Below are 19,249 nucleotides of genomic sequence, written 5' to 3'. Positions count from 1 at the left end.
TTTTTTTTTTAAAATCATTAAATTATATTGAATTTTATTGAGGTTTATAAAAAGAATAAAATTTAAATTAATATTTTTCTACTTTTTTTTTTCATAATCGTTGAAAGTCATTTTCGGAAATATAAAAATTTATCTTTTTTTATCAAATTTTAAATTATATGGATGAATTTTTAATTTTTTAGCATGGCCAAAACACAATTATTCCTTCGTGCAAAAGGCAGTACAACTGCCCCAATGGATGGAGTAGACCATTTCAGCCCGAATTGTAGAGGTTGATTGGGGGCTGGATGTTGTTGTATTTAGCTTTGGGTTATTGAGTATGAAAATATTTTTAATGTCGAATAGTTGGGATTTAGCAAATTATTAGAGCATGAGGGCGTCCAACAATTCAGAAAGCGGGATAAGGGCCAGAGCTGAGATCATGGTACATATTCAAATGCCATGATGGGGAGGGAAGAAGGTATATATTCTCTCAGTGAGAACTGACAATACAGCCCCATTTTCATGGTTAAGAAAACTCAATCAGATTAAAGACTGGTGTAGTAAGATCATTCACAGGTGCCAAAATGAAAAAATATTTGACAATTTGCAGTCTTATTGCTCAAGGCTCTTCAAATAAAGTGATTAACACTCATGAAATACGTAGATTAAAGAAGATTTTAAGATACCATAGCACATTTCAAGCATTCCAGAAACTGGCAGGGAAGACACATCAAGTGGTAGATGCTTTGAACGTGTCCAAGCAGGACTCAGTTGCAAGCCCTCTGTTCCAAAACTGAGTGTAGTATTCCTCGCAAGTGAAATTCCTATAGACAGCTGGGTGATCATCGTCGACTAGTTCTGGGGAAGGGCCTATTACAGCATCTGGTGATGGGCAGTAGAAAGTTGGGATGGAGATTCGATCCTTGTTGCAGTTCACCACAGCTCGATGCAGCACGCTCTTGTATCGATCATTGCTGATTACCTGATTCACATGGCCTCACGTTTTCAGAAAAAGAAAGAAAACAAATAAGAGATGGGTTCCACTCTTTTCAGAAACTGTTTGAACTTTTCAAAGGCAAATTTCCTCATTTTGCAGGTGGGGCTTTGTTGATTTTTAATATTGTGGAAGAATCAAGATCAGAATTTACCTGCATGTGGTCACCGATGTTGACAATGAAGGAATTCGGAATAGGATTGACTGACACCCATTTTCCATTTCTTAAAACCTGAAGCCCGGGTACATCATCTTGGAGAAGAACTGTGATTAAACTACAATCAGTATGTCCAGGCAACCCATAAGTTAGCTCTGGTTGCGGGCACGGCGGATAGTAGTTCATAGCCATGTGCTGCCCATGCTTGCCCAGTACCCCACTTACGTAGTTCTTCTCGAGGCCTAAGCTCTCAGAAATGGCTTCCAGCAGTCTCAGTACTAGTGCTCTGATACTGGTGCAATACTCAGCCACATCCTCCCTATATATCATCAAGGAATTACGTACATTTAACTGCATGTTGGTCAGATTTAACTGAAAATAATTAATGAAACCAAAAGCAGGCTTGTAGGCAAGGTAGCTTATCCAAAACTTACCTGAAAGATGGAGGATTGGAAGGCCATTGATGGACATAGTCCTCCAGAGGGTAACAATGGAGCCTCAAGAAATCCCTCCAGTTGGCTACCTTTTCTGTCTTAACATTAAAACTAGTGGAGAGCCTGACTGGATTGGAAGGATTGTCTGAGTAGTTCTTGAGCCTCTCGCTTTCTGGCAGATGGAAAAAGTCTCTGGCTAGCCTCAAAATGTTACTGATCATGGTCTCGGACACCCCATGGTTTTGAATCTGGAAGAAACCACTGTGTTGGCAGGCTTGGCCAATCTGTTTGACAACGTCAGGGCGGCCAGGACCCTGGAGGTTCTGTAGGTCTATGAGAGGAATGGAGACATCTGATGCCTGGACATCCTTAAAATTAGGACGCTCAGAGGGGGGTCGAATGTAGTTTGAAGGAACATGGTCGACACCTAACACCATGTCTGTCAGTAACAACTTTGTGGTGCTAGTTTCCATGGCTAGCTTTTGGCTTAGGCGAAATCTGCAAATTCACAAGTGGGGGTTGATTGTTGAGCTGAAATAAGGCTGAGGCTGATGTTGAGGCTGATCATCAGGGTGACCTCGTATTTATGCTCAACAAGATGCTTCAGTCACCCTCCAATGACCAATTACATCTTATCACGAAACTATTAGATTTTATATATATATACACACACAAAAATTGTTAAAATGCATCAAATAAATATTGTTAATACACTGATATGATGTGTTAATACTAATAGGATATGAATAAGCATTTTTAGAATTATTACTTTTATAATAAAATATAGGTACCACATAAATGTATTATACTTACAATATAAATACACTATTATTACAATATATTATAATGTAATTTAATTTATTTTTGTTTAATATTTTTATGTGCTATATTATCCGATGAATAATTGTAAGTTATTATATTTAATAGTTATGTGCTATTCAATTGAATATTTATATATTATTCAATTGATAAGTGCTTCTCAAAAATAATTATTCATTTAATTATGATAACAAAGTTTTTAATTATATATTTCATATATAAAACGATATAATAACATTAGGATATGATGTTTATTTATGAGATATTGAAAATTATTTTTTTACGAGGTTTTTTAAAAAATCTAAATTTTTTTGAAAAAAAAAAAAAGAAGAAAAAATAGCAATTTTTTAACAGTAACTAGATTGTTTAAAAGTGAACAACAATTTTTTTGAGCCGAAGAAATTTACCATTGGTTACTTGTACTTATCATCATATGTGGGCCCCACATCATTTGACCATCTCAAATTTATTTATAGATAATATAAAAAACACATTTAAAAGTAAAATTATCATCTAAAAATTCATGATATGAGTCACCTTTCCTAATAATTATCACATCCTATCAACCCTAATTAGTAATTCTCCCTTTTATAATATGAGGTTGGTAATGAGCCTAGTAAAACACGAAGAGATGGGTGAGAATGACATAAGAGAGTGACATTGTTTCACCTAGGTCAGCCATCATCTCCTCGGATCTCTCCACCTTGTCCACCCATCCTCTGTTTGGGTCCTCGCCATACATTTTGTCACTGGTAAATGGAGGTGTCCAATTCATTTCCATACAATTCACAATGACAACGACGATACACTTGTTCCTTCTCTTTCCTTTCTCTTTCTCTTCTCCTCCTCATTTACCTGCTCAATTAAAATGATAGTGAAGGAAGGGGAAGTGCCAAAAATTGCAACTCAATCACAATTTTTCTTGACTTTTAGTCCCTATATTCGTATAAAAATCTATCACATAGTAAACCTTGGACAACAAAATGCGGAAAACCCTGCTTCAACAGCAGACCCACAAGCTACATAAGACCCCAACCATGCAACTAAAGGGGTCGTTCGATTACTCTTGTAATTACTAAAGAGGTTCTCCCCTTCACCAACATCCTTCCCTGTATCCAACAAATTGTGGAATAAAATTTTAATTATTCACGAAGACTTTTAGCTTCTTCACAAACAATAAGTTAAACATGATCGAGAATTTCTCCTCATAGGTTATATTTAGTTGCTAAGAAAATACAAAAAGAAAAAAAAAAAGAGAGAGGTAATTGAACTATAGGAAAGGTAAAAATTGAATTCAAATTCAAAATTAAGTCTTTAGAGAAAAGCTTATACATGAGAAAAAAGTTTTGGTTTCATTTTTTTCATACATAATCTTATTTCTTTGTACATACATTCAACAATCTTAATTCAATCATATACTTGAACAATTGAGATTTTAAGTTTTAGTATGATACCATACTCTTGCATTTTCCTGTTACTTACAACATATCATCCTTCTTATCTTTCAGAAAATTACCCAAAGTGTAAATATATATAGTGACAAAGCTACCCAAACACCAGAGCCTGGCTAGCCTTGAGAATAGCACAACTCCCCTCTAACCAAATAGATAGCCTTGTTACAGCCCACCTTTGTGACCCAGTAATATTTGCAGTCTTCATGACTAGTTTGAGGTCCAAACTCTCGGATTGAGAATGGGTTCTGTTATCAGTATTTTATATATAGGAAAATGTAGAAATTTGAAAAGTCAGCAACCTAGGAGTAGGTGTCCTCTACATTTGCTCTCCTCTCATCATGTGGCAATGTCTCAGGAACTGACCTTACCTATATAAACCATACCATACGACCAAGCAATACTTGGATCCCGTCTGCCTGTTCTTGAGCACCCTGACCTTCTTACCTATATTGGCCTTCTTCCCTCAATCTTAGGTGGGTTCTGTTGTTAATAGAGAGCTTTCTGTTGGTATCTGCCTTGCATTTTTACATATTGTATTTGTAACAATATCAGCACTTTAATGTTGTTAATCATGTCAGAAAAATGGGCGATGGACAAAAAAAAACCGAACTTTACGATGCTTCACAACGCCCATCCTCCTTGAATGAGAGGATCCTCTCATCAATGTCAAGGAGATCGGTTGCTGCTCATCCTTGGCATGATCTTGAGATTGGTATGTGTCTCGAGAATGGTTATGTTCATAGCTCAAATTGCAACCTCCATTTGGAAACTAACGGTTTTTGTATACCTTGTATATATGCAGGACCTGGAGCTCCTCAAATTGTCAACTGTGTATGCCATCATTCTTCTGATTCTTATCCCTCATTTATTTTCTGTCATTCATCGTCTACTCCCTTGGTGCAGGTTGTTGAGATAACGAAAGGAAGTAAAGTTAAGTATGAGCTTGACAAGAAAACTGGGCTGATTAAGGTAAGACTGAACCCTGAAGTGCTTTAATTTCCAGACATTTTTCCACATGACTTGGATTTTTGAGCACCAAATCACCATTGATGGAGATCTGTTTTTTCTTCCATTTTGTTATGTATGCATGCCTTCATATGATGGGAATGTTTTTTCTATTGTTTAACATCAATGCCCAGGTTGACCGTGTCTTATATTCATCTGTGGTGTATCCTCATAACTATGGATTCATTCCCCGTACCCTATGTGAAGACAATGATCCACTGGATGTTTTAATCCTCATGCAGGTAGTTCAATCTAGATAGCATTTAATCAATAATAAGAGCTCGTCTTTGTTTTGCAACTAATCAGTTGTGGGCGAGTAGATTGGAAGTGTTTTTACAAGCTCAAACTGACATTTTTGAACAGGAACCAGTAGTTCCTGGCTGTTTTCTTCGAGCCAGGGCCATTGGGCTGATGCCCATGATTGATCAGGTGATGTCATTTCTCTCAAGCAAATCATGCAACCATTAGTTCTTCACAGTGAGTTGAGGCATATGAAATTCAGTTCTTTATTTATACCAGGGAGAGAATGACGATAAGATCATTGCTGTATGCGCTGACGATCCAGAATATCGACACTACACTGACATCAAAGAGCTTCCACCTCATAGACTAGCTGAGATCCGGCGATTCTTTGAAGATTGTATCCTTTTCATCTTTCAGTTCAACCTTTCATGAAAATTTGTTAAGGGGATGAAGAATAGACAAATTTTTTCTTGACAAACAATTCAGATAAAAAGAATGAGAACAAGGAGGTTGCCGTGAATGATTTCTTACCTTCAAGTTCTGCTCATCAAGCTGTCCAGCATTCCATGTAAGCCTCTAATCTGATAACAACTTAGCTTAAACTCAAGTAGAGATTTCAGCTTCTAACATGTTCTTTTTCCCAAATGGTGCAGTGACCTTTATGCTGAGTATATACTGCAGAGCTTGAGGAGATGAGCAAATGGGGGCATATTCCATAATAATTCATTTGTATGGATGGCGATTGAAAAAGAAAGGGGTGGCTGCATACCTCATAATTTTTGTACTAAGCAATTTTCTAAGCTTGTAAGGCTAAATAATCCTATGCCAACAAAATAAAGGTGAAGTCTTGTTATTTGAATCAGTTGTTTGTGTTGCCATTCGATTGAGTTGTAAACCCTTGAAATTAAGATCCATTTTTTTCTCATTTCCGTACACTTTCCACATTTTTTTTAATAAATTGCTTCAAGGTCCATAAATTCCTAGAGCAACATCTTAGATGGCTTGGCCCAATGGGTTCAGACCCCGATTAGAGTAAGTTTGTTGTTCTATATAATTTCATCGTTACCAATTTGCTGTTTTCTCTCGTCTTTGACTCTTAAAACCAAACAGTCCAAGGGGGAAGCCCACCCCAAGCCTGAAATCTGAAATCTGAAATATTTGTGGTTGGCTTGGCCCATGAAAATGTGAACTTGTGATAATAATTCCCATAGCAACCTCACACCTTCCTGGTTGTCGACCGGCTTTTTCGCTATCGGATGTCTATGCAAAAAACAAACACAAAAAGATAAAAGGTAGAGGATAAGCTGCTTGTATAATTTCGGTGGATTAGTTCCCACCTCAGCCATCTGTATCACCTAGGATTATTAATTACGGCCATGAGCTTCTGTCCTCGTACACGGTAATGAGCTGGCAATTGTTAATTGTTATTGATGATTATAAGTTGGAGATAAGGACTTTGATTATTTGATTAGATGATGTGGCAAAGGAATTGGAACACAACACCAACACGTCTGTGCCTATATGGTCGACGGGTAGTCTTTGGCATATTTATAAGTTGGTCTCTTACATTCTTCGAAGTTCAAACCAGGTTCAAACCAGAAGGAAAGCAGATAGATTTCCACCATGGAGTTCCCATCTCCCTCCTGTGAATTCCAGAGACTCAATAGGGACCTTCTCTCAGATATTATTGCTCGACTCGATGGCTCGTCGGTGGCAGCTGCTGCCTGCGCCTGTTCTGATGTCCGAGATGTGGCCCAAGACCAAAGCTTATGGCAACAGTTGTGTCACTCCACATGGCCTTCCACTGCACTGGAAGAAGCCCAACGCCTGATCTCATCTTCTTCCCTTGGTGGGTTCAACAAATTCTATGCTGACTCCTACCCTTTAGTTTTATGCGATGATATCACCAGAGACACCACCGGAAACCAAGTATGCCCAGGACTTCGCACCTGCGCCTGGCCCTCTGATTTCGTGTCACTGATAGACATCTATTACAAGAAGAAATGCATCCTCTCCAGGGTAGTAGATGGTATACCTGAGGCTGTGGATGTTTATAATGACCCAGAATGCAACTGGGATGAGACTTCCAATGATCATCAGAGGTGGTTCTCAAATTGCCCTTTTAAACTGGATGTATTGATCTCGAAGTCCGGGACAGCAATTGGTGACAATGATGATGCTGCTGCTGCCAGCAACAGGTATCAAAATCTAAGAAACCTTCCATGCTTCTCTAATGTAGAAGGAAGATGGAGGGGAGATTTTTGCAAAGAGCTAGAGGACCTGAGGCTAAGTTGGGTGCTGTTTGACAAGAAAAGGGGGAAAGCTGTCAATCTGTCAAGCTGGAAGCCATTGTTGGTACAGAGAAGCTGGCACTCTGGTATGGACTACATGCTGCGTTTTGGGTGCATCGTACCAATGGATGAGCATTTGCTTCCTCACAAATTGGCTGAATGTGTGATATTGGTTAGATGCGTGCTGACAGAAAGAGGAGGGCCTGTTATGTGGAGGGAAATTAGTATGAGTGTTGAGGACATGGCAGGGGCACCTCTCAGTGGCAGGAAGAGTTTGATGGTTCTGAATCGGGCTCTATACTGCTTGCGCAGTAAAAATCACCTTGAGCTGGAAGAGGGATATCGTAGGTTTGAAAGGGAGAAGAGAGAGATTAAAAGGAGAAAGGAGCTTAGGGAAGCATTAGCTGATAGGCTTTGTATATCAATTGAAATTTCTGTCTTCATAACCTTTTGTTATGCTTGTACTATATTTTTCTAGCTATATCACCATGAAGATTCTAGTAAAAAACTTGTATATTGTCAGCTGAGCATGCTATCAAAGGCCTAGCACACAAATGTTAGGATAACCATCCATGCATTGAAGTAACAATGATAAAGCCCCAGTGGGCAAGGTCTATATGGCTGACATTCAAGCCTGTAATTAAATCAGTACTCAATGCGAACAGATTATTCCTTGGGAAAGCATTACCAAACATATGCTTGTTTCTTCAGTTTGCAGTTCCTCTGAAATTTGGCAGCATTAATCTTCATCAGGATATTGTTCTGCTCAGTTTCAGCGTGGTGCACTAAATAGAGCTTTGCTAATAATACCCGTGGCCTCAATGTAGCGATCCACACACCTAGAGATGCAGCTACTCTCACTCCCACTCAAGCTTGACCCTGGTTTTGTGATACATTTCTCAAAGCACTTTCCTCTCACAGTCTGTATGACAGGTGGCAGAAAATAGAAAGATCATATAAAACAAAAAATAATCAGTATCAGGACATGCACAAATAGAGCAAAAAATTATCAGCATTTTCACCTTGATAAAATTGGAAAGTTCCTCTTGCACCAAAAAAAAAAAAAAAATGAGTTCTCTAATGCTTCGATGAAGTTTCTGGAATACCCTTTTGACATGAATCTCTCTTATTCTTGGTGCTCGCCATTGGGAAGTAGGATTTTTACTCTCTTAACATACCTGATACCATTTAGGTTCCAATGTCATGCTCAAGGTGTCAAATGACAGTAGATGATACAGAGTGTCCAATTTCTAGTTCCATTTTCAGTCCTAACTATATTTTTCTATATCATCTACTAGCATTACTACCACCACTACCATTCCATTGCTTTCTTACTCCCATAAACTACTAGTGGCGCATGCAAAATGCAATATGTGAGATGTGAACCATGATATATCTTTAAATCAAGTTTTATTATTACTATTTTCCATGGAGGTATATCCATAGAGAGAGAGAGAGAGAGAGAGAGAGATGTAGAAGGGAATGGAATGGGAAAGAGGGTATTTAGCAAGCTCAAATCACATCAAGTTTTACTAATTGAATTAGATAAAAAAAAAACATCTAATGTTTCTTCTTAGAGAAGCAATATAATCATTGAGGACAACAATCATGCATAATGGTCTATGAGGGAGCAACTAATGGAGTTACTTATAATACATAGAGCAACCCTACGTTCTAGGGCCTTGTCTAGCACCCAATGATTTTTAAGATGTCTAAATGGTTCCATAGAACCAAAATGGAACTATTAGGAAATCAAGCTAACATACTGGCTCCCAATCGACCAAGATTCCTAAGAGAAAGCATCTATATAATTGTCATTATACCATGAAATACATAAAAGCTCACTCATTATTTTTCTCAAGCTTACAAGGAAGGTCCGTGAAGTTGGAAGAGAAAGATAGAGCAGTTTATATGGATTTTAGGAATGGGTTTTCTCTATCAAATCTTTATATTCAATTCCAAAGCCGTGGCATGCAATTGCTTTCCCGGTGACCATTATTGGGAGTTCATGGGTCCTATCAAATGTGAGTTTTTTTGCAGGGGAAGCTAATTGGGTTAAAGAGCTTACTTTGGATCGGCTTCAAAAGAGAGGGTGGTTATCAATGAACATATGTCTCCTTTGCAAAAGCCAAGAGGAATCAATAGATCACATTTTCCTACACTATGCCAAAGTAAGGGCACTATAACAACTTTTGTTTTCTTTGTGTGGCATTGTGTGGATCCTTCTTTCTATGGTGAGGGAGACTCTTTTAAGTTGACATGACTCTTTTGTGAGAGGAAAACACAAGAAGGTTTCGAGCCGATGCATTTTTTGCACAATTTGGAGGGAATGAAATCAAAGAATGTAAGAAAATGAGGAGCAGCAGGTTCAAGTGCTAAAGTGTTCTTTCCTTACAAATCTAATGTTATGGATTAACATATACATAAAAGAAGGCTCAATACCTTTAATTGATTTTGTAGATTGGGAGAGATTTAGTTGAGGGAAGGAATAATTACTTTTGTGTTCTCTCACTTTCTAGCAATGCCCTCTCGTACCCATTGTGTACGTCTTGCGTACCATTGTATATGTGAGTATAATATATTAAAGGTGCAAAAAAGAACACACTAAAGTACACAAGATGTATGCAAAATTGCCACAAGGCACAACCATATATATAGATATATTATCCATATAACATGCTAAACACATTTCACAACAGCTTGACATTTTTCCATCAAGTCAACTTGAAAATTGTTCAATATTGCTCTCCAAATTTCACAAAAAAAAAAAAAAAAAAAAAAAAAAAACAAAGGTAACTAGAGATAAGATGATGAAATATTGCAATATTTAAAATTTCCAAGTAAATTTTCTTATACTAAACCAGAAACCTCTCTAGCCCATCTAACTACATTACAGGAACCTCCTCCAAGCAAATCCCAGTCAGGCAAATCAGATCAAAGTGAAGGGTTGGATTCCTTCCAAATATTAACAATAAGCACAATTTCATAATGAGCAAGTATGTCATTGTTTGATATAATATATTGAGGAACTAGCCACTCAGACCCAATTAGATATAATAACATGATTCCTTTTTTCTTGATAGGTAAATTTTGTCCTTCATTGGGACTTAAACCTGAAATCTCCCACAAATCCTCTCCAAGCCTTTACCACTTTAGCCAAGCATCAAAGGCATGATAACATGATTTCTTAAATTATAAACATCTAAATTTTTGGCGCTGAACTCCAGGCTAGATAGTGTCAGAAAGATTTGGCAACCTAGCCAATGCCCAAGTGCAGGCTAGGGAACAAATAACTTTAGCTCTTAGTCAAAAAGTTGGTAAGATTTAGTATGTTCCAAAAAGTCTCAATTAGGTTATATGATGCTTGCTCTTGCCTGTAGGCATGGGGTCTCATTGAGCTGCTTTATTTCATTTGATTACTCATTCTTATCCAAAAGAATTCTTCTTAGCACCCTGAATCAAACCAAAGCTCCTTTTTTGGACCTTCTCCAGATAAAATTCATAAAATGGTTCTCATTGGGCAAACTTTTCATTATGATATTCCAATCCTTTCTTATTTTGATCCAAAATATAGAGATTAATTCACCTCAAACTGCAAACCCGTGAAGAGGAAAACAGAAAACCATATGCAAATGAACTGATCCTATCATTTACAATCAATGAAGTTAGATATTAAATCAAATTATTTAAAAATAGAAGCAGATAAAAAGTTTACTAAGATGCATCCCACCGATTTAGGGAGGGTTTAGACTGGAAGGATGGAGGGTTTATCGACGAAAGGAGAACGAACCCACCAGGGGAGATGATCATAAAAATCACTTGACAGAAGTTGATTCCCTTGTACTGGTAAAATTCAGAAAAATAAAAATGAAAATTTGATAGCCTACCTCGAGGAACTCCTCGGCGTAGGCCTGGGCAAGCTGAGTCTTGAGCTGGTCCATGAAATCTTCCGTTGACATTTGGGGAGACGATCCACTTGATGGAGAATGTGTTGAAAAAGAATCCATCTCCTCTCTTCAATCTCTGCAAACCCTGCTAAAACCCTAGATATATTTATATATACATAGAACCAATGCCCTAAAGACCTTCATGCTCCACTCAACCTAAACTCCTCTACAGCCTTGGGCTGAAGGCGGCCCAGTGAGATTTCAATTGGGCCACCCAATTCAGAGCAAGCCCAGTCAATTTGCCACCCACGAGTTCTTAAGCCCAATGAATAGTATTTTTTGCTACAAAAATATTACTAAAATTCTTGAAAATCCTCTGTTGAGATATTTCTTGTTATTTTAAATTCTTAAAAAAAAATTAAAATATTTAATAAAAAAAATCCAAAACATTCTTTAAACAAAGTACTTGTGTTCTTTAAATGATCCTTGAATATTTTTGTTTTATTCATAATCAATATCTAAAACCCTTTCAGCTCATTGAATGATAATTATGGATAGTATTAATTGCATTTAAAATATAAAAATTTATTAATGTTTTTAAAATTTTATACTTGACGATAATGCAAATTAGTTTCTGGCTGGGCTATACCATACGCTGTGGAATGTCTTCTGAGTTCCGACCATTAGTGTGTAGATACGAGGGATAGAGTCAGATCCCAGAGGTCTGATTACAATATTTTTCTAAATGGGAATAATGAATCCAGCCTGACATAGTTGGAGCCCATTTTTGACGTAATACATGCATGAGACCCTTGAAATAGAATACATATATAAATATATATAAATGACACATCACACATGGTTCCGATTAGATGATTAGTACTAAAGCTATCTACCTACAACCAAACTTGATTGCTTCTGACCATGTCTTTCAAGTATGGGTCATGAGCTTTGATTTGTAGAATCACATCCCACCAATGAGGAGGAAGGGGGGTCAGATGGTTTTTATCATATAAAGCATCAAGTTGAGGTGGGAATGGGATTTTGATATTGAGCAGCAGCAATTGGAAGGATGGTTAGAGTCAATAATGTAAGCGTACCATTGGGGCTAGCTAGTAGTACTATGACAACTCATTTTCAAGAATTTTCTTTTTAGATATGGAGTTTATGAAAAAAAATGGTATTTTCAGAAATTAACCTTCCTTGCTAGGGATACAATCTCACTTTTGAAGTCAATGAGAGCTAGCTAGCTAGCTAGCTAGCTAGGCATTAATATGAGACATTACCTCAAAACCACAACATCGGATATGAATATAGAAATGCAATTGTATAAAAGGAATAGGGACTAGAGAGAGAGAGAGAGGTGAGAAGATAGAGCCAACAGAAGAAATATAAAAGATAGCCTGGAGGGTAGAGTGTGGGTGGTGGTGGTGGTCCGGTGGAGTCTGGAGGGTGTGGTCCAACACATAACCAGATAGGACCATAGAAACTTTCCTTTCATTCATTTGGTTTTTCCTTCCCTTTTTTCTTCTGGGTGTTGATGAGTGAATGGGTACTAGTAGATTAGCTGATGATGCAATCCTCTAAAGCCTCAGATGCGGACAGGATTCTTAGAACTTGCTTCAAAGTTTTTATTATATTTTTTTCCCAAACCATCTTTATAATAACTAATAAGTATCACAAACCCAATCCAGGAGGGAAAGAAAACAAAGCCATCAAAGACAAAAAGCGGGGGGGCAAATGGAGAGCTACGTAGTGGGGGAGTGGTGGCTTGGTGAGGATATAGGGTAGGTGTGTAGACCCATTAAAGCTATGCATGTTATGGGACTTAGGAAGGGGTCCATTAATAACTCCAACAGGTGAGACATCATAGTCCACCCCCACACCCTTCTGCACATTGCTTGATTCATCGTTTGTAGCTGCTCCCATGCGCAACCTGCTTTGCATTCATTTTCATGCTCCCTTTACATCTTTTAAGCAACCTTTATTAAGGCTGATAACCAATCAAAGAGTTGGTTTCTCGAATTTTAGGACTTGAAGAAATATGAGGTCTTCTAGCTAGGACACTGAAGAAATATCATGTAAAATATACATATAAAGCTTCATTAAGAAAAATCTTCTTTGGGTTCATTGCAAGATTAGGTAATTCTTAAAATATTTTGGGGACCATATATGGGTCACTCTCTACAATGAATACATATAAGAATTTTTATTCTAAGGAGTCAGGTGCAGGTTTCTGAATCTACTTGAATTAAACTAATATTAGTTAGAAACAACTAGTTAGGACTATGTAGATGGGTGTGTTTCCTAAAGCAAGGCCATGATCTGTATGACATGATTCCATAAATAATTGACAGCCAAATGAGAAAAAGAGGCTCTACAAAAGAAAGGTGATGCAGAAATATTAACTCTCTCTCCCCAGAATCCGTGTCAAAAGGAATGGATGTGGCTTAGGACTTGGAGGGATTCCACTGTGAGAGAATATGGAAACTTTGAGGGGGCAACTGGCTGCAATCTACAATTAAATCTCCCATTTAAAGTAATTCTTTCCTTTATTGACAGCCAGATCGTTGGACCCTTCTTCCAAGTCGTGGTCATGGTGGTCGTCATCATCATAATCAGAATTCAGAAAGGCTGCTATCCATACACAAATTGCCCATCACTTCTCGGCCACCACTTCCACAATTTGATCCCACAAAATGTTGGGAGGGACCGCCCTTAGTTGGCCGATGTGGGACACCTGTAATATTACACATGTTACACATAAGGGTAGATTGTATGGGAATCCTTCAAGTCCTGACTTGTAAGCAAAGCAATCCACGGTAATCATAAAAAAATAAAAATATATATTGTGCGATCAAAGCCCTCAACCCCCCAGTCATAATGAACAGTCGTTAATGACCGACCTAGCTAGTGAGATTCAGCACCCTCCCAGTTATAAAGCTCATTAGCTATATCTAGTATTCCATGGCAACATCTGTAGTGCATTTTGCATATATGAAAACAAAATAATTGAGACCCACCACCTATGTGATGGGTCTCTTCAACTTGATTTTTTTTTTTTACTAAAGTCATGAAATTCATTGTAATTGAAGGGCCTACATATGTTTCTATACTAATGAGGAAAGGAAAAGAGTGTCAAAATCCATCACACATTAAGCTTTACTTGGGCGGGTACAAGATGTATATTATTTTAGTTTAATTTCTTGTTGGCACATAAGGTTTTGGAAGTTAAATAATGTAGTGACCAGAAGGAAAAGAGACCCTTCTCTTCAGCCTTGATTTGGTGGGACATATTAATTGTTTTGCATCAAATAAGGACATTAGTGAAATAAAAGAAACATAATATGAGGTCTGTAATTGGAGGATTACAACTGAAAGTACATGGTTGAGATCATAAAGCTGCTTGCCCTTTCACTAAAAGAAACCCCATCAGCGCAGCTGTAGTTTCAAGGACAACGTCTTAATTAGTCTTGCCCAAAAACTAGGACAGAAAACTAGTGCTGTAGATAAATTATTATCATTCAGTTATTCTTAATTAAGATTTTAAATGAGGAGAGTTGAGGACAATGAAAAAGATAAAACACAAAAGGAAGCATAGGCTGGAGGGTTAGCTCAATCCAATGAGGCCCGGGTTAGTGTGTTTCTTGGGATGCGAGTGGTGTTGGAAAGAAGGGGGGCACTGGGCCTCATTTCATTCAAGTCAAAAGAATCATACATATAATAAGCAAGCGATTTCATGCATGTTGATTCCTTCAATAAAAAAACAAACGTCACCCTGGCTGGAGCAGATGACGAAAGCCCCATCCTCAACTATATGTATATTTGTATATATACATGTAACGCATGAGGAGTCATATAATCATACTGTTAAGAGCCCAGACATTTCAAAGTAATTAATGATGCAATCTTATTTTATTGATAATAATGACATGTTACAAGAAATTAATGGGGCCTTCCATCTTACTCTAACCTCCACTAGTTTTGCGTGCGTCTGTTGTCATTTTAATTCCAAGTGGGAGACTCGCCCAACCACAAAACAGACATGTTGGGTTTTATTTACTCCAATAATTGCACTTATCTCTCTCATCATTAATTAATTTATTCATTAGTTAACTAGCTATATTGTCTTGGGACAAAATCATCAGCTATATATATAAGGTTTGTTTTTCGTTGAAAATTGGAGGGGAAAATGGACAGATGATCAATGGTGTTAAGGCTGTGGGTGGAAAACCAAAAGCATCTATTCAATGGAGATTTAAGATCTTTCCTTAAATCAAGCAGTCAGGCTGTTGTTAAGACTTTAGGGTAGTACTTCTCAGTGTGGTCCGCCATGTGGTCCTATTGGCCGCCCACCTCTCTTTAGAGTAATGGGTAAGGAGTAAGGACTCCTTTTGGTTTTAACGATTTACATCAAGCCATCATGAACCCTAGTCATTTGAGGAGGAAGACGAAGAAGCGGATGAAGCTGCATAGCCTTAAAAGGATAAGAACACACGTAAAATGATGCAAAACTGCAAGATTAAATAAGCAAGCTGAGTAGGTGATGCTGATGAACTAAGAGGATATAGTGAATGTTAACTCAATTACCATATACATGGCTGTCAATTTCATGAACCCATTTAAAAATGAGTACTGGACGGATGGGTGGATACCCATTTGATGCAGTCAGGAGGAGACCCTCTTAGACAACTAGGGTTGAGAGGGTACACATTGGCCTTGGTTCTACAATCCCATTCTGCAATACATTAATCCAGGTGTACACATTGTCTTCCAGTGGAGTCCATCCGTCAGTTCTCTTGACAGGTCATGACCTTGCAAGCCACGGGCCATGGGCAGGTATTTCTGGGGACTCATCATATGTAAATATATATATATTTGCAAGGTACAAATCTCTGAAAATATATGCTATGTTGTTGAAGTTTTTGAATATTTATTTGCATGCAGCTCATGAATCTAAAATATGACATCATATTCATCATTAACAATAGTACCCTCCACCTCCAACATAATTCATTTTCCAGTAACAATGGGAGCTTAAAGTCTTCAAAATCAGGATGCTCAGAGACACTTTGTCACATTGCGGGTGTGATGTATGGGCCCCCCTCCGGGTTGCATCGTCTTCACGGTCCACGGGGCCTTGTGGACCTAAAAGCCTAAACCAACCCCATCTAAACCCCCAACTCATCACCCTTTTTCAAACATTTATTTAAAGGCCTTATTAAATTGTTACACGTTAAACAACTTGATATGAGATTACATTATCATCACATGGTATTTTCACATGACTGAATAGAACCCTTCGACTGACTAGTAAAATATGAGTTGTTGGGCCCAAAGACTGATTATTTTATAAAACCATCAGGCACGAGCTCGGTGCGGAATTTCTTTCCCAGAAAGGAAACAAAAAAATAAAGTGATATAATATATAGAAGGGCATGGTAAGGTGGATACAGTGTGTCACAGGATAAGTTTAACAACCACATCTAAAGGAAATGGTCCGAAACCTTTTCCCACTCGATTGGTTCCGTACAAAACAAAATGACAAGTCAAAACCCTAACCATAGTTACACAATTTCAAGTGGTGATGGGCTAATTAATTAGTTGAGAATTTGAAGCAAGGAGATGAGCCAGTTGCAGAATTCAATTAGAAGGTCGTGCCCTCAAAAACAGCTGGCCTTTTGGGCCTTATCGCAGAAAATATGAACAACCATCCAGGACGATGATTGGGACAAGCTCACATGAGCCCAATCAGATAATACGTGGGTCCCTACGTATAAAGACTCTAAAGACTCTGGGGACTCAAGACTTGGAAGTTGGAACAAGGAAGGAAAGAAAGAAAGAATAAAGAGAGAGAGATAATCGCCTAACTTGAGAAGCTTCCAGGGAGGCACCCACCCAGAGTCAGAAAAATCACGCATATACTGCTTAGCTCTATATCTCTGAAGGTCAACAAGAATAACAATCAACTCCCACTGCTTTGCGTCTTCCATGGCCTTCCCTCTCTCCTTCCCTCCTCCCACTCTTCTTGGTCAAACGGCAACCCTCATTCTTATCCCTCCTTTTTTCTACTTCTCTTCTCTGTCTAACCTACAGACCACAAGCTTAACGGCTTGTTGAAGGAGTAGTGGTGGTGTCGTTTTTTCCTTTTGCTTTTCTACTATTATTAGTTTCAATCAGGCTAAGGAGGGGGTTGGGAGTTGCCTTACCCCGAATACAAACACACCCACTTGCCATTTTCCATACATTTTTGTATTGCTTGATTTTGATTTGTCATTTGGTGTAGATCCAGCTAAAATCAGAGATCATGGATTTGCTGCCAGATAGAGATGTAGTGTGTGAACAAGAGCAGGTCATTAGAGGTAAGCAGCTTCCTTTCTCATACTCATCCTCACCCTCCCCATCGTCGTCTTCTTCTCAGTACAGAAACCTTGTTCCCCACCCCAACGGAGGCGACCGATGGGATGCCCAAATTCAACGGGGTTGGTTGGGTCACCAAGAAGACGGGATGAGATGTTTTGAGGGTGGAGCCGCCTCCAAACTTGAGCTCATGGACACATCGCCTACAAATGATGAGGATGATGTTGTTGATGATGATGTCAGGCGGAGAGATTCCCAAGCCCTAGAGAGAGAGCATATGTTTGATAAGGTCGTGACCCCCAGCGATGTCGGCAAGCTCAATCGCCTTGTTATTCCCAAGCAGCACGCTGAGAAGTATTTCCCGCTTGATTCCTCCGCAAACGAGAAGGGTCTTCTCCTGAATTTCGAGGACCGAAGTGGGAAGCCATGGCGATTCAGATATTCCTATTGGAATAGCAGCCAGAGCTACGTCATGACCAAAGGGTGGAGCCGCTTTGTTAAGGAGAAGAAGCTCGACGCCGGTGACATAGTGTCATTCCAGCGCGGCGTTGGAGAGTCCGGTAAGGATCGATTGTACATCGATTGGAGGCGCCGACCAGATGCGCCGGAGCCCTCATCTCTAGCGCACCACTTCTTCCACCGGTCAGTCCCATGGAGTCCCTTGTTCCTGCAGGCTCCGGTAGCGGGAGGGGCCGTGTCAATGGGGCGGCAGCAGGTGCAGCTGGCGCAGCCCAACTACATGAGTCATCTCGGTGGACGGAACCCCTACGGCAGTGGCGCATACAGTTACAACAATGCGGTAAACCCATGCTCAGGTTCAGTTTTTTACCTTAGACCCACTGCCCCACAACAGGTTGGAATGGTGCAAGTGCAACAAGGTGGGGTTGAGCCCATGGTATTCAACTCAGTGCCGGTGGTCCACGGGAAAGCTGCAGCCAAGCGGCTGAGGCTGTTTGGCGTAAACATGGAGTGCCCAATATCGGAGTCGGATGAATGTGACATATTGTCCTCCACCTCCATACCACATGCGGCAGTGGCATCTCAGCCTCCACACCTCTCTTCACCTTCTTCCCATCATCATCCTCTCCAATTAAGGCTCTATAATGGTACTCCACTGCCCACGCTGCCGACCAACTTGCTAAACAAAGGGAAGGAGTCAATGTCCTTTGATTTGGATATCTGAGAGCAGCAGAGATAGAGGGAATGCAAAGACTTGAGAAGAAGAAGGAGAAGGTGGTACGGTCACTAGGACAGCTAATCGGTTATGGTTGCCATCATGAAGGCCTCAGAAAGGGAACAATGTGTCAGGTTCAGTGGCTGAATAAAGAGGATGGAGATTATGGAATACCCGTGTTGGGAGTAGGTTGTTTTTCGTTGTACTACAGAAGTTAATTTGGTTGAAGGTTTTTGGGTTCGTGGGGATCGAATTAGAGATAGCTGCCCATATCAAACCCTCTTCTTTTAACTTGTGTATAACACCATATATAGATATTAATATATATCTGCATAGATCCATCGTGCCCGTGATTTCACGTTTTCCTTTTGTAGGGCCTCCATGTATCCATACCTTGCTTAATTTTCCACTGAGTTAGTTGGCGAAATCTTTATTCTCTCTATTCTTTA

The 19,249-nt window shown here is 39.0% G+C and overlaps 5 protein-coding genes across 5 annotated transcripts; 3 read left to right on the top strand and 2 right to left on the bottom strand.

Annotated features, from left to right (window-relative positions):
• Positions 1 to 543: 543 nt before the first annotated feature.
• LOC117904398 (protein DMR6-LIKE OXYGENASE 2-like) lies at positions 544 to 2,123 on the bottom strand. Its single transcript, XM_034816988.1, has 3 exons — positions 1,568 to 2,123; positions 1,131 to 1,452; positions 544 to 964 (listed from the first exon to the last, which is right to left on the bottom strand). Exons 1-3 carry the CDS (start codon positions 2,038 to 2,040, stop codon positions 713 to 715), a joined length of 1,047 nt encoding a protein of 348 aa, XP_034672879.1. The 5' UTR covers positions 2,041 to 2,123; the 3' UTR covers positions 544 to 712.
• Positions 2,124 to 4,249: 2,126 nt separating this feature from the next.
• LOC117934483 (soluble inorganic pyrophosphatase 1-like) lies at positions 4,250 to 6,015 on the top strand. The gene is made up of 9 exons (XM_034856191.1): positions 4,250 to 4,313; positions 4,419 to 4,552; positions 4,643 to 4,671; positions 4,744 to 4,809; positions 4,980 to 5,087; positions 5,209 to 5,274; positions 5,365 to 5,485; positions 5,575 to 5,656; positions 5,742 to 6,015. The coding sequence occupies exons 2-9, from the start codon at positions 4,423 to 4,425 to the stop codon at positions 5,782 to 5,784; spliced, it is 645 nt and encodes a 214-aa protein (XP_034712082.1). The 5' UTR covers positions 4,250 to 4,313; positions 4,419 to 4,422; the 3' UTR covers positions 5,785 to 6,015.
• A 696-nt stretch (positions 6,016 to 6,711) lies between these two features.
• Positions 6,712 to 7,857, top strand: LOC117930791 (probable F-box protein At2g36090). The gene has a single exon (XM_034851524.1). The coding sequence runs from the start codon at positions 6,712 to 6,714 to the stop codon at positions 7,855 to 7,857; it is 1,146 nt and encodes a 381-aa protein (XP_034707415.1).
• A 20-nt stretch (positions 7,858 to 7,877) lies between these two features.
• LOC117934491 (mitochondrial import inner membrane translocase subunit Tim13) lies at positions 7,878 to 11,425 on the bottom strand. The gene is made up of 2 exons (XM_034856202.1): positions 11,267 to 11,425; positions 7,878 to 8,301 (listed from the first exon to the last, which is right to left on the bottom strand). Exons 1-2 carry the CDS (start codon positions 11,384 to 11,386, stop codon positions 8,152 to 8,154), a joined length of 270 nt encoding a protein of 89 aa, XP_034712093.1. The 5' UTR covers positions 11,387 to 11,425; the 3' UTR covers positions 7,878 to 8,151.
• Positions 11,426 to 17,092: 5,667 nt separating this feature from the next.
• Positions 17,093 to 19,249, top strand: LOC117904106 (B3 domain-containing protein Os03g0120900-like). The gene has a single exon (XM_034816628.1). It carries the CDS (start codon positions 17,574 to 17,576, stop codon positions 18,807 to 18,809), a length of 1,236 nt encoding a protein of 411 aa, XP_034672519.1. The 5' UTR covers positions 17,093 to 17,573; the 3' UTR covers positions 18,810 to 19,249.

Source organism: Vitis riparia, chromosome 2 (genome assembly GCF_004353265.1).
Source record: "Vitis riparia cultivar Riparia Gloire de Montpellier isolate 1030 chromosome 2, EGFV_Vit.rip_1.0, whole genome shotgun sequence".
Lineage (NCBI taxonomy): Eukaryota > Viridiplantae > Streptophyta > Magnoliopsida > Vitales > Vitaceae > Vitis > Vitis riparia.
This window is presented reverse-complemented; position numbering and strand designations above follow the sequence as displayed.